This window comes from Mizuhopecten yessoensis, unplaced genomic scaffold (genome assembly GCF_002113885.1).
Source record: "Mizuhopecten yessoensis strain PY_sf001 unplaced genomic scaffold, ASM211388v2 scaffold4631, whole genome shotgun sequence".
In the NCBI taxonomy this organism is placed as follows: domain Eukaryota; kingdom Metazoa; phylum Mollusca; class Bivalvia; order Pectinida; family Pectinidae; genus Mizuhopecten; species Mizuhopecten yessoensis.
The window spans coordinates 1,839,309-1,854,909 of record NW_018405643.1 but is presented as its reverse complement, the minus strand read 5'-3'; the positions used below and the strand labels follow the sequence as shown (position 1 = coordinate 1,854,909).

The 15,601-nt window shown below is 37.7% G+C and overlaps 1 protein-coding gene across 1 annotated transcript; it reads left to right on the top strand.

Annotated features, from left to right (window-relative positions):
- Positions 1 to 3,100: 3,100 nt before the first annotated feature.
- Positions 3,101 to 14,464, top strand: LOC110449546 (carbonyl reductase [NADPH] 1-like). Its single transcript, XM_021496494.1, has 8 exons — positions 3,101 to 3,204; positions 3,615 to 3,696; positions 4,626 to 4,804; positions 6,696 to 6,808; positions 10,036 to 10,164; positions 10,891 to 11,032; positions 11,719 to 11,782; positions 13,179 to 14,464. Exons 1-8 carry the CDS (start codon positions 3,178 to 3,180, stop codon positions 13,274 to 13,276), a joined length of 834 nt encoding a protein of 277 aa, XP_021352169.1. The 5' UTR covers positions 3,101 to 3,177; the 3' UTR covers positions 13,277 to 14,464.
- The last annotated feature ends 1,137 nt before the right edge of the window (positions 14,465 to 15,601 follow it).

Here is a 15,601-nt window from a genome sequence, read left to right as displayed (position 1 = left end):
ATTAAACCCTCTCAGTTATACCATGTCCTGTATACACGTACAGTGTACAATGTATTCATTAAACCCTCTCAGTTATACCATGTCCTGTATACACGTGCAGTGTAAAGTGTATTAGTTAAACCCTCTCAGTTATACCATGTCCTGTATACACGTGCAGTGTAAAGTGTATTAGTAAAACCCTCTAAGTTATACCATGTCCTGTATACACGTACAGTGTATCGATTAAACCCTCTCAGTTATACCATGTCCTGTATACACGTACAATGTACAGTGTATCTATTAAACCCTCTCAGTTATACCATGTCCTGTATACACGTGCAGTGTAAAGTGTATTAGTAAAACCCTCTAAGTTATACTTTGTCCTGTATACACGTGCAGTGTACAGTGTATTTATTAAACCCTCTCAACTATACCATGTCATGTATACACGTACAGTGTGCAATGCATTCATTAAACCCTCTCAGTTATACCACGTCCTGTATACACGTACAGTGTACAATGTATTCATTAACCCCTCTCAGTTATACCATGTCCTGTATACACGTACAGTGTATCGATTAAACCCTCTCAGTTATACCATGTCCTGTATACACGTACAATGTACAGTGTATCTATTAAACCCTCTCAGTTATACCATGTCCTGTATACACGTACAATGTACAGTGTATCTATTAAACCCTCTCAGTTATACTTTGTCCTGTATACACGTGCAGTGTACAGTGTATTTATTAAACCCTCTCAATTATACCATGTCATGTATACACGTACAGTGTGCAATGCATTCATTAAACCCTCTCAGTTATACCACGTCCTGTATACACGTACAGTGTACAATGTATTTATTAACCCCTCTCAGTTATACCATGTCCTGTATACACGTACAGTGTATTTATTAAACCCTCTCAGTTATACCATGTCCTGTATACACGTACAATGTACAGTGTATCTATTAAACCCTCTCAGTTATACCATGTCATGTATACACGTACAATGTACAGTGTATCGATTAAACCCTCTCAGTTATACCATGTCATGTATACACGTACAATGTACAGTGTATCGATTAAACCCTCTCAGTTATACCATGTCATGTATACACGTACAATGTACAGTGTATCGATTAAACCCTCTCAGTTATACCATGTCCTGTATACACGTACAGTGTACAGTGTATTTATTAAACCCTCTCAATTATACCATGTCATGTATACACGTACAGTGTGCAATGCATTCATTAAACCCTCTCAGTTATACCATGTCCTGTATACACGTTCAGTGTACAATGTATTCCCAAAGCCCTCTCATTTATCCCATGTCCTGTATACACGTACAGTGTATCGATTAAACCCTCTCAGTTATACCATGCCCTGTATACACGTGCAGTGTACAGTGTATTTTTTAAACCCTCTCAGTTATACCATGTCCTGTATACACGTACAGTGTATTTATTAAACCCTCTCGGTTATACCATGTCCTGTATACACGTACAGTGTACAGTGTATCTATTAAACCCTCTCAGTTATACCTTGTCCTGTACACACGTGCAGTGTACAGTGTATCTATTAAACCCTCTCAGTTATACCTCGTCCTGTATACACGTTCAGTGTACAGTGTATCTATTAACCCCTCTCAGTTATGCCATGCCCTGTATACACGTGCAGTTTACAGTGTATTTATTAACCCCTCTCAGTTATCCCATGTCCTGTATCCCCGTACAGTGTACATTGTATTTATTAAACCCTCTCAGTTATACCACGTCCTGTATACACGTTCAGTGTACAGTATATTTTTCAAAGTCTCTCAATTATACCACGATCTGTAAACACGTAGAGTGTACAGTGTATCTATTACAGTCTCTTGATTATATCACGTCCTGTATACACGTACAGTATACAGTATATTTATCAAAGTCTTTCAATTTTACCACGTCCTGTATACACGTACAGTGTACAGTGTATCTATCAAAGTCTTTCAATTTTTCCACGTCCTGTATACACGTTCAGTGTACGGTGTATCTTTTAAACTCTCTTAATTATACCACGTCCTGTAGACACCTACAGTGTATAGTGTGTCTATCAAAATCTTTCAACTATACCACGTCCTGAATACACGTACAGTGTATCTATTAAACTATCTTAATTATACCACGTCCTGTAAACACCTACAATGTATAGTGTGTCTATCAAAATCTTTCAATTATGCCACGTCCTGTTCATTTATACAAGTGTCTATGAAACTCTCAAATACTGCGTCCGGTTCACACTTGTACAAATACGTCGAGCCATTCCTTCTCCCCAAGACCTACAATGTATATATACATATAGCTATATTTTCAATTGTAGTATATCAGTTCTATCTTTATGTAATATGATGCATATGTACATGTAACTGTTCTGTTACACTGTGTCTTGACAAAGGAGCGGATCGCTCCGAAAATTTGACAACCTAAACTTGTCCACACTGTTGGAATTACTTCTTTGCCCCATATACATGTACTATTTTAAGTAATTCGTATCCGACGGACATACCTCCATTAGGATCCAGTGTTATATGGGATTTTACCGTCTATATTACTTCTTTGACCCATATACATAAACATAATATATATATATGTACTGTATGTAATATTTTACTGTATTTTTTTTATTGCTATTTTCTTAAGATTTGTTTATAACTAATGTCGACAAAGTAATATATAGTTCTTTCTGTGGTATTTAATAGAGATCCATTCCTCGTCCATTCTTAAAATTTATTTAAATGTTACGCATGTTTTCCAAATAGGATGCTGTGGCAATGTATACTCTGACAAACACGTGTTTTGTCGTCTCAGACTGATATTGTATAGACTGTTATGTAGTAGACTGCATTTGTTTAATGTTGGTACATATTTTGCACCTAATGAGATGCAGTGATATTTTTCTTATTTTATGCGCCTGTCTTGTAAAAGTGTACTTATGTCTGTTGTAAATATATATAAGTATATAAATTTTATTACCTTCATTTAGTTACAATATATGTATTTTAAATGTTGAAATTACTTCTTTGTCCCATATATATTTTAAATGTATATAGTTTGATATTTTTAACCAACGGATTTTCAACGATTACGCATCCTTAAAATGTATTATGTAAAGCAAGGGAGACAACTCTGCCGTCGTTACATTAAAAACTGGCACGATGAGTGGAAACAACCTTGTAGCTGTGGTAAGTGCTTCGTTATTTTATAATTCTCATTGTATTTCATTGTCAATGTTATATATAATAGGTGATATCATACACGTGTCCTTGTCCAATATAAACTGTACTCCTGGATCCATAAGCGTAAGCTCGTCACTGTGAGGCTAGCTGCGGGTATGACACTAACCAATATTGCGATTATCACGGACTAGACCCATTCATCTGGAAGTGTTACAACTAACACGTGAACTGGATAGACTGTATACTCTTTGTTATTCAGTTGTATTCTAAGTGATATATATACTTTATGTATGTGTACATATTACAAAAAAATGACACAATACATCGAACTTATACGAAAGTGTCAATATACATGCGTGAACATGTACATGTAGTAATGGGAGGTAACAATGTTTCGTCGTTTTGATATTTTTAAGGTGTCTGGGTCCAACAAAGGCATAGGATTTGCCATAGTACGCGGACTTTGTAAACAGTTCAAGGGTGATGTCTTTTTAACAGGTGAGATTCAAGTTTCATATAGACTTAAGTTGCAAGTTTCAGTGATTTTTTAGCTGACCTCCTGGCGCAGCGTCCGTCCGTCCGTCAACTTTTCCTTTAAAACATTTTAACTAAATTTGGTCTGGAACATCCTTGGACCAAGGACACTCGATTTTGTAGAAACAGTCGTAACCCCCGTAACCTCCCCTCCCTGGAGGCAGATGAGCGGGGAAATAGGGGTAAAACCTTTAAGATTCTGCTTCAGTCTACCATAGGGAGTAAGGGATTTCATGTCAATACGGACTGGAACATCCTCAGGCCAAGGGTAAGTTCTATTTTGTATAAACGGAGGATTTATCCCAATTCTGTCTCCATCAAATTTGTCTAGTAGTGCCTGCGTGTATTCATTAAAACAAGATGGCCACCAGGCCGCCGTCTTGGATTGTGACATTTGAAGTTTGTTCCTGCTATATCTCCAGAGATACTGGATTGATCTTTCTGAAATTTCATAATGTACAAACAGTACCTACAATGGAGTGCTATATCTTGACCTCATATTAAGTACTTTAAACATATCCAGGTGAGCGATACTGGCCCTCTGGGCCTCTTGTTTCATTTTACCAAAGTGGCTCATATTAATTTATAAATAAGGTTTCAATGTTTAAATACAATTGAAAGAATCAATATCCGGCCAGATTGACATCATTATAGATAACGATATGCTGCATGGTTGGTCTTACTGCAGATTAACATTTATGAAAGATATTTTAAGTTTTTAAAATTTTAAACAAAAATTACAATTTATCTGTTGTATGTGTATATCATGTAAATGTAGGTCGTGTTAGAAAAAAAAAATCTCCGTCTGTTTTCTTTTCTATTTCTGCTAAGTTTCAATTCGTTATTGTAACAAAACGACAAATGAACATAATTTGTATACAATGTTTATTCAGCTAGAAATGAAGACCTTGGTCTTAAAGCCGTAGCGGACCTGGAAAAGGAGGGCTTGCACCCTAAGTTTCACATTCTGGACATCACAAAGCCGAAAACCATCGCTGACCTGAAAACATTCCTGGAGGACAAGTACGGAGGGCTGGACTTACTGGTCAACAACGCTGGTGTGGCCTACAAAGTAATGTTTCTCTACCATCTGGTATCGCTAGTGGTACATTTTTCTCATTTATGTCGATCAAAAGCTGTGCCGATAGATGTGTATTCAAATCTGTTCTCGTTTAGGTTATCGTTTAGCGACGTGATTGGGAAATTCCGTCCTCTATCACACGTTGGGTAATATATATACATATGTACTAAATGATGTTTTCAGTAAGTGTGGACAACATCAAGTCGAATTTTCAGAGCACCCGATATTTATATATTTATTATATAATACAGGCTATTTCCGTGCAATATTGCCGTTCAATAAACACGATATACTATGCACGTAGTGCACGTACAATTACCATGCAAATGAGTCTTGCCACCGTGGGAATCAGATCATATTCCTACGCACTACAATATGACTAACCTAGTTACCGCAGATATTGTTTGCATTGATGACAGCGGCAGAGGGGTTTCAAAATATTTCATCCATAAACATATTTTCTCTCATCAACACAAATCGACACAAAGAGATATCACGAATACTTTACACAGATTCAAAGTATTCGAGCATGTTCAAATTCTACTTCAACTTCTCGCACACACAATCAGTGGCAACCGCATGTAGCCGGTCAACTTCATCAGTGTTCCGGTTTCATGGCAGATTCCACGGTATATTTTCTGGCTCGATGACAGGCGGAAACATCGAGGTTCCCATTCACCAAAGGCCCTCTCCCAAAAAATACGCCCGTATTATTGAAAGTGACAGTCACCCCCAGTCCCAGTAAACATTTGAAAAGTGTCGACTTCGATGATATGTATTACATGTATGATGACCTTTACATTGACAGTGCACGTGCCGTTGTGTCAAAATATGTGACGTCCCTACTATTTTCGTAAACGCTAGGCCTATTCAATTGGTTTTAATATAAAAATCATTATCAATGTTGTAATGATAATTATTAAAACATTAATTGATGAATGTAAAAGGTTTTCCAGGGAGAGGTTACTGGAACTATTTGTTGTGGCTCAGCCAGCTCCAAAAATAATACATGTAGAGGCCTTTCGTCAGTCGTCGTATAAAGTAGAGACGATTATGTAGTGGTATTTCTCTAATAATATAATAAATAGAATCTAACACTCGTGTTTATGTAGTATTGAATTTATCAAACTCGTTTGTTAACTTCATATGAAATTAATAAACTCGTTTAATAAATTCAATATTCCATAAACACTCCTGTCAGATCCTCTAACAATGTATATGATTTTAAAAAAAATAGTTATTGTCCATCTTTAAGTTACAAGCAGCTCATTTTCCATCGCTTTTATTGCAAATGGGAAATAGATTTTACATTTTTTTTTTCAAAATGAAATTGAATTTTAGAGCAGATCGATGGTTATTGAAGGTATTCTTTAACAAACTCACTCCATGTGAGTGTTTTGAGCAAACAAAACTTCACAAAATAATCACCAATAATTCCAATACCAAGTTTTATGAACTAAGCTCAAATTAATTTGGTAGTCGTGTGGCGTAGTATTGCATCGGATAGCGCACGCGCCTGTCATCAAGACAGCCGGAAGGCGCAGTGGAAAGCGCACGAAGACAACCGGGGTTCGATTCCCCGATATGACCTGAAAAGATTTTGGGTCACCTGCCCGACCCCGTGTTCTTTTCCCTTGGTACTCTGGTTTCTTCCTACATTAGGATATATTGCATAATTCTATCCGTGCAAACAAGAAAGATAAATATTAGACGATAAAACATGTTTCATAAAAAAAATTAAAGTATTTTTTTTTAATTCCTCGACCTTGAAACGTGAGCTAATTTTATGACAGCTGTATATTTTCGTTATTTAAACTTAATATGACCGCGATGTCGAGTATAAACGATATCATGCTACATATACAGTGTACGTACATTTCAGGGTGCATCTACGGCTCCGTTTGCGGAACAGGCCGAGGTCTCCGTTCGAACCAACTTTACAGGAACGCTTGACGTGTGTGAAGCACTATTCCCAATACTTCGGCCACACGCAAGGTACATATGTATTAGTGACGCTGGATGTGATACAATTTGTAAATTATCAGACATAAAATGACTAGCATAAGGAAAAGAAACTGATCGAAGCTTCATCAAAAGAGAAAAATGTGTTTTATTAATCTCAACACTGTGACAGAAAGTAGACTCCACACTGTGACAGGAAGTAGACTCCACACTGTGACAGAAAGTATACTCCACACTGTGACAGGAAGTAGACTCAACACTGTGACAAAAGTAGACTCCACACTGTGACAAGAAGTAGACTCACCGCTGTGACAGGGATTAGACTCAACACTGACAGGGAGTAGACTCAATACTTTGACATGGATTAGACTCAACACTGTGACAAGAAGTAGACTCAACACTGTGGCAGGGAGTAGACTCCACACTGTGACAATAGTAGACTCAACACTGTGACAGAACGTAGACTCCACACTGTGACAGGAATTTGACTCAACACTGTGACAGAAAGAAGACTCCACACTGTGACAGGAAGTAGACTCAACACTGTGGCAGGGAGTAGACTCAACACTGTGACAGGGAGTAGACTCAACACTGTGACAGGAAGTAGACTCAACACTGTGACAGGAAGTAGACTCAACACTGTGACAGGAAGTAGACTCAACACTGTGACAGGAAGTAGACTCAACACTGTGACAGGAAGTAGACTCAACACTGTGACAGGAAGTAGACTCAACACTGTGACAGGAAGTAGACTCAACACTGTGACAGGAAGTAGACTCAACACTGTGACAGGAAGTAGACTCAACACTGTGACAGGAAGTAGACTCAACACTGTGACAGGAAGTAGACTCAACACTGTGACAGGAAGTAGACTCAACACTGTGACAGGAAGTAGACTCAACACTGTGACAGGAAGTAGACTCAACACTGTGACAGGAAGTAGACTCAACACTGTGACAGGAAGTAGACTCAACACTGTGACAGGAAGTAGACTCAACACTGTGACAGGAAGTAGACTCAACACTGTGACAGGAAGTAGACTCAACACTGTGACAGGAAGTAGACTCAACACTGTGACAGGAAGTAGACTCAACACTGTGACAGGAAGTAGACTCAACACTGTGACAGGAAGTAGACTCAACACTGTGACAGGAAGTAGACTCAACACTGTGACAGGAAGTAGACTCAACACTGTGACAGGAAGTAGACTCAACACTGTGACAGGAAGTAGACTCAACACTGTGACAGGAAGTAGACTCAACACTGTGACAGGAAGTAGACTCAACACTGTGACAGGAAGTAGACTCAACACTGTGACAGGAAGTAGACTCAACACTGTGACAGGAAGTAGACTCAACACTGTGACAGGAAGTAGACTCAACACTGTGACAGGAAGTAGACTCAACACTGTGACAGGAAGTAGACTCAACACTGTGACAGGAAGTAGACTCAACACTGTGACAGGAAGTAGACTCAACACTGTGACAGGAAGTAGACTCAACACTGTGACAGGAAGTAGACTCAACACTGTGACAGGAAGTAGACTCAACACTGTGACAGGAAGTAGACTCAACACTGTGACAGGAAGTAGACTCAACACTGTGACAGGAAGTAGACTCAACACTGTGACAGGAAGTAGACTCAACACTGTGACAGGAAGTAGACTCAACACTGTGACAGGAAGTAGACTCAACACTGTGACAGGAAGTAGACTCAACACTGTGACAGGAAGTAGACTCAACACTGTGACAGGAAGTAGACTCAACACTGTGACAGGAAGTAGACTCAACACTGTGACAGGAAGTAGACTCAACACTGTGACAGGAAGTAGACTCAACACTGTGACAGGAAGTAGACTCAACACTGTGACAGGAAGTAGACTCAACACTGTGACAGGAAGTAGACTCAACACTGTGACAGGAAGTAGACTCAACACTGTGACAGGAAGTAGACTCAACACTGTGACAGGAAGTAGACTCAACACTGTGACAGGAAGTAGACTCAACACTGTGACAGGAAGTAGACTCAACACTGTGACAGGAAGTAGACTCAACACTGTGACAGGAAGTAGACTCAACACTGTGACAGGAAGTAGACTCAACACTGTGACAGGAAGTAGACTCAACACTGTGACAGGAAGTAGACTCAACACTGTGACAGGAAGTAGACTCAACACTGTGACAGGAAGTAGACTCAACACTGTGACAGGAAGTAGACTCAACACTGTGACAGGAAGTAGACTCAACACTGTGACAGGAAGTAGACTCAACACTGTGACAGGAAGTAGACTCAACACTGTGACAGGAAGTAGACTCAACACTGTGACAGGAAGTAGACTCAACACTGTGACAGGAAGTAGACTCAACACTGTGACAGGAAGTAGACTCAACACTGTGACAGGAAGTAGACTCAACACTGTGACAGGAAGTAGACTCAACACTGTGACAGGAAGTAGACTCAACACTGTGACAGGAAGTAGACTCAACACTGGGACAGGAAGTAGACTCAACACTGTGACAGGGAGTAGACTCAACACTGTGACAGGAAGTAGACTCAACACTGTGACAGGAAGTAGACTCAACACTGTGACAGGAAGTAGACTCAACACTGTGACAGGGAGTAGACTCAACACTGTGACAGGGAGTAGACTAACTTATGACCATAGCCCCATTACACGGACATATATGCAAGTTCCCAAAAAGGAAAATTAGACGTCAGCTAGCTATTCCTCTCCATCCTAAAAGAAATTTAGTGTGTCAGGTAGCGACCTTCTTTAACAGAGTATCAGGACGGAGCTGACCATATATGCTGATAACAGAGACGCTTTATGTCTGATGGTAGTAGCAAAGACGCGTTATGGCTGTTTGCAGTAGCAAAGACGCGTTATGGCTGTTTGTAGTAGCAGAGACGCTGTATGGCTTTTTGTAGTAGCAGAGACGCTTTATAGCTGTTTGTAGTAGCAGAGACGCTTAATGACTGTTTTGTAGTAGCAGAGACGCTTTTTGGCTGTTTGTAGTAGCAGAGACGCTTTATGGCTGTGTGTAGTGGCAGAGACGCTTTATAACTGTTTATAGTAGCAGAGACGCTTTATGACTGTTTGTAGTAGCAGAGACGCTTTATGGCTGTTTGTAGTAGCAGAGACGCTTTATTGCTGTTTGTACATGTAGTAGCAGAGACGCTTTATGGCTGTTTGTAGTAGCAGAGTTTGTTATATGTTTCATGTCCCAAACATAACCTCGTATGTTTATTTTATCTTACAGAGTTGTCAACGTCTCTAGCATGGTTGCACCAATGGGATTGAAAAAGTGTAGTGCTAATTTGAGGAAACAATTTGTTGATCCTAACCTGTCTATGGCCGCCCTGAAAGTTCTTATGCAGGAGTTTGTGGAGTAAGTATCTCTTATCTGTGTCGCCGATCATGTCCGGTATACATAGTATTCAAACCATCCACATTCGAAGTATAAAATATTTTGCCGTAGTTTTATCGATTTTTTGTTCGAATTATAGTTTTGTTAATACTTAGGTTTAGTATATTTTTTTATTTATTTTTTTGCGGTTTACATACAAACCATCCACGCTCAAAGTTGAAAATAAATACAGAAACAAAATTTTAACTTATATCCTTCCCTGCGTCATATTTTGCTCTAATTTTATCGATTTTGAGTTCGAATGATGGTTTTGTTCACGATTCGGTATTCTCTCCTTGTTTGCTATTTACATATCGGATGTATGAATACATACATGTAAGAGGAAGAAAATAATGATAAGATATATGTGCATAGAAATTTAGAAGGATGCATACAAAGTGAGCGTATTCCCTGGAGTACTTACTGTACCTATAGCAGACTTCTGAATCTTTACAGAGTCTTAACATCTGTCTGAAGTTCGGTTGACAGGCAATATATATTACTCCTGGTAAAAAAAACAAAAAAACCCAACAAACAATCTGATTTAATTGTATTTATGTGTAAAACAAATGTTGTATTTTTATGGGGTTCATACAATTTGGAAAATCGAATTTAGACATGTCATGTGTCTGGATGTTTCATGGCCCCAGGTCTGTATGATTTAAAGATATATTGATTAAATGGATTTTTAATTTCATCCCATCCTAGCGCAACCAAAACAGATTCTCACCAGACAGCGGGCTGGCCCAACACAGCCTACGGGACGTCAAAGATCGGAGTGACTACCATGTCCCTCATCCAACAGCGCGAGCTCCTCAAGGACACTAGGCCGGACCTCGTGGTCAACGCGGTAAGTAATTATAAAGTATGATATAATTGTATTATTAGTAGCCATATATATATGTGATGTGTAAAATATATACACTAAACATTGTATATGCAAAGCTTTGGTCGGCCCTTATTCTATAACTACAGCCAGATGAGTAACATCACGGTCATAAAGATGTATTTATTGTGTCTTTTTGTCCCTTTTCATCTTCTGAAAAATTATTGTTAAAACACATCGATTCGTTGATCTCAATCTTAATAATAAATACTAATAATATACAGCATTTAATATAGCGCCCTATCTAGATAACATAAGCCACTCTTAAGCGCTTTACAGTACATAGATATACAATTAATACAATTAACATATACATTAATCAATACAATTTTGAGGAATTTGCAGGAGCTGCCTTATCAGGCGGTAACTACTAGTCCTATGTCACCTGGCTCATATCTCCATATGTGTGTATGCCTGTGTGGTGCATGCTGGAGATGTTAAGTGTTCTGGTTCCTTGTGGTCGAATTACCAATGCAACGATTGTGTACACTTCTCTGCTATTTGAAAATGACTATTGTTTCCTTTCACAAGAATAACTGTTTATCTGTACTTTTATGATTTATTGATTAATTTAATTTCCTTTTGATATTTTTTTTGAGGGGTCAGTGGTGGTCAGTATAATTTATTTATAAGGTAACGTTATGTTACAGTGTTGTCCGGGCTATGTGGATACTGACATGACATCACACAAAGGAACAAAGACTATCGATCAAGGTGAGTAGAACTCTTCATCTTATTCAAAGAAACCCGAGAATTTGTTACAGCTATTTTTGTACCTAGACTAAGGTGTTTAGAGTAATCGTACACGTTAGGGAGGTTTATATCAATTTTCGGAAAGCATGCCACCCCGATGATAAGTAGAATCAGGGGTGGCGTTTTTACCGAAAACATGTAAAATTACTCTAAACACCTTAGTTTAGGTCCAAATATAGCTGTAACAAATTCCCAGGTCCCTCTGATCTTTGTGACTGAGGGTCCAACGTTTGAAGTGTGTATTGGGTAATGCTATTAGTACACATCAAAATGGTTACAAAATTACTTCTCACTGCAGAGCGGTGAGCTGGCACTCAAAACTCTCTGATTTGTTTGTAGATCATTATAAATGCATTCTTCACAATTTGCATTATAAATAAATAACCCATGTAATTAATAATCTTAGAAAAAATTAACAATGAAAACCATTTGTTTGCTCCGATTTTAGTTTATTGGAAATTTCAAAAAACATCTATTCGACCCCCTTGTAAATTGTAAATACGAACATTCTATTATTTGTAAATTAGTTTGCGTTTAATATCGACAATTTACAGGTGTAATTATCCGTAACATGCTTCTTTATGACATGTTATATCTGTCTTTTAACTGAACAATATTTCCCTTTACTTCCTTCGACGAACCTATTCACTCAATACATGTACTTCTTATAATAAGTTCACGTATAATATTAGCTGGTACTGACTTGCGTATGTTTAAGGAAGTATGTTACCTGCTACACCACACCTGTGTTTTATAAAAGAATTACCCCCTTTGGATAAAGAGTACCATCAAGTTCTGACATCTATATTTTTACTATCATGAAATATTTATATAAGTGTTATATACATTTTTCAGTAGTATTGTTTGTGGAATTAGAGTATTTGACTCCTCTCACCATCTCAGTAATGGAAAAAATCAGGGAAAACATACAATCAGGGATCGAACTTGGAACCTATACACTGCCAACCCTACTCTTATCAATGTTGCTATCCGCGAATTATACCTTTACAAGGGCAGTAACTCTTACCGAGAACTATTAATTCAAAGTCGAAATCAAGCTCTTAGATGAAACTCCTTTTCACGATTATGGAACTTGTGTGGTGGTACCCATACCTGAAAATTTTAACCAAAATTTATCCTTGTTTTTTTAGAATTACTACAGTGCATGCATTTATTTAAACCTTTAAAATTCGTGTTAAAATTGCCATTTATTTAAGATATTTTAATTTTCAATGATTTCATGTTAAGACATTATTTTGTAAAAGTGATGAATGTTACAATAATGTAACGGATGTCTTTAAGATATCTGTTGTGAATTCACCTGTACATTTTTTGACTGCTCACTCGTGTATTTCAGGGGCAGATACTCCTCTCTACCTGGCTATGTTACCGCCGGATACAATCAGCCCGAAGGGAAATCATGTCTCTGAACGAAAGATCGACAATTGGGAATAAGACAGGATATAGGAAAAAATTAAACGGATCAACAGACGAAGCATTTTATTTTGAAAGTAATCGTCTGGTGTTAAGTTTAAAGTTCAAGAAATTATGAATTCAGTAAATCAAAATATAATTGGACTAAGATGTATCTGTCGGACTGCTCCTTATGTATCATATGTTGCCTTGAAATGCAACTTGTAGCAAGGAAAAAAACAAGCCTCTAAACGAAAGATCACCAGAAAGGACAAAGAAGAGTCTAGGGATTTATTAAATGGACCAAAAAGGCGAACCTAGTTGAGTTGAAACATTATCAAGTTTTAAATTTCGGAAATTATGAAATCAGTAAATTGTGCTTATCTTGCATTTTGTTTTCAAACTATAGTCATACTGACGATGTACTAAATACCTTGATGCTGTTTCCATACCTGTTTATTTCGAACTGCTCGCTTGTGTATCACAGATACTCCACTCCACCTTGCTATTTTACCTGCAAATACAACTTGTAGAAAAGGAAACCTAGAGTCGAGTGATGGATTGAATTGGCAAAAACGGCAAACCAAGTTAAGTTGTAACACAGGCGCCTGTTTTAAGTTTAAAGTTTATGAAACTATGAATTCAGTGAATTTTGCTTATCTTGCTTTTTTCAAACTATAGGCGGACTGACATTGTACCCTGTTGGTGGTTAAGTGAGCTGCTACTAAAAACTGTTAACAAATTTCCCTTTTAAGTAAGCGTTTCTTTTTTCTCTCTTAATTATTGGATTAAACTTTCCACAGACTTCTGGATAATGTAAACAAATAATTTGAAGAAACATGCAACAGTTAAACCGGAGAAGGCTAACATTGTTATTCCGTCTTTGCGTATTGCAGATTTATCTTCTCCTGAGGGCAGATATGGATTGTTACGTCATTTGTATGTGATAGTTACATCAGCAATTTTTGAGAAAACGACGTAATTTTCTCACACAAACCAATGACGTAACAATCAATACCTGCTCTCAGGAGAAGATAACTCTGCAATACGCAAAGACGGAAAAGGTTGTTCTAATCATTTTACAATTTGTAATATATAGTTTATACATTTATTTTTGTAAATAAAGATGTGTTGTGTCCCATTCTACAATCTTAATGAGCATCATGTATATTTTGATAGATATTGTGTTTTCCATTTTTATTTACAACAAATAAAATATTTTGCAAAGAAGCTGATCATCTTTCTCCTTTTGTCAACATACATGTAAGTATGAGTGATGAATGTTTATGGGTTATACCGATAACAAGAGACTACTCTAAATCTCATCCTCGATATCCAAGGGTTACGCTCACTTTCGCTCTCTACACCCCTGGAATATGTCATAGCAAAATTGAAGGCACGAAGATAGCTGTTTGATTGATCTCGGGTAAAAAAAACCTGACCAATCGCTAGGCTGATACCTGTCCTTTGAAGATTACAAAGCAGAGTCGCCCGACTTCAAAGCCTGTCAATGTTTACCGTTACCTGACCGCGTGATTCTTTTGATGTATATCAAAGGATTGAACTAGTCTTGTCTCATCAAGAAGCTGGCGCACACTGAACCGAGCGAAAGTGAGCGTAACCCCTGGATATCGAGGATGCTCTTGAATATGTCATGGCGAATTCGAAGACACGCGGGCAGTATCTGATTGGTTTCATTCAACAAAAAATTACCAATCGATATGCCAATACCTGTCCTTTGAAGAGTACAGAGGAGCGACGCCCAAATTAAATTCTTTTGATATCCATTAAATCATATAACACACATAAGATGATACATACTAAGGCTTCAACTTCCTCGTGACATATTCCAAGGCCTTAGGGTACAGGGAATGTGAGTGAGCAAACCCATATAATTTTGAGGATTGGAGAGGGGTGGCACATCAGAAATGTTTTGAATTTTGAAAATAGGGTTGCATTTATCTCTGAGGTAGGACGAGATTCATAAATAATGATATAACTAGACAATGTTTGTGTCTGAGGTTCATTTAAGGATGTGTGTTCAACCTTTACACATGCACTTTAAAATACTTGTCTGGATGTTTATGATCTGGTTACTAAATCTAGGATACTCAGTCTCCTGTTTTTGTATGCAAACTTATATACAGGGGTTATGAAGTTTCTTTAATAGAAGGTTAAAAATAGAACATATGCATAATAACCGAAGAATTCGTTTCCTACAAATTGATATACATACATACTTATTTTATGAATGATTAGTTTCCAAACTAGTTCAAACAAGAGAAAATGACTGAGTATGAAAACAGATGCTTGCAGACGTAATCAAATTCCGTCTTTTCGTATTGCAGAGTTATCTGCGCTTGTGAG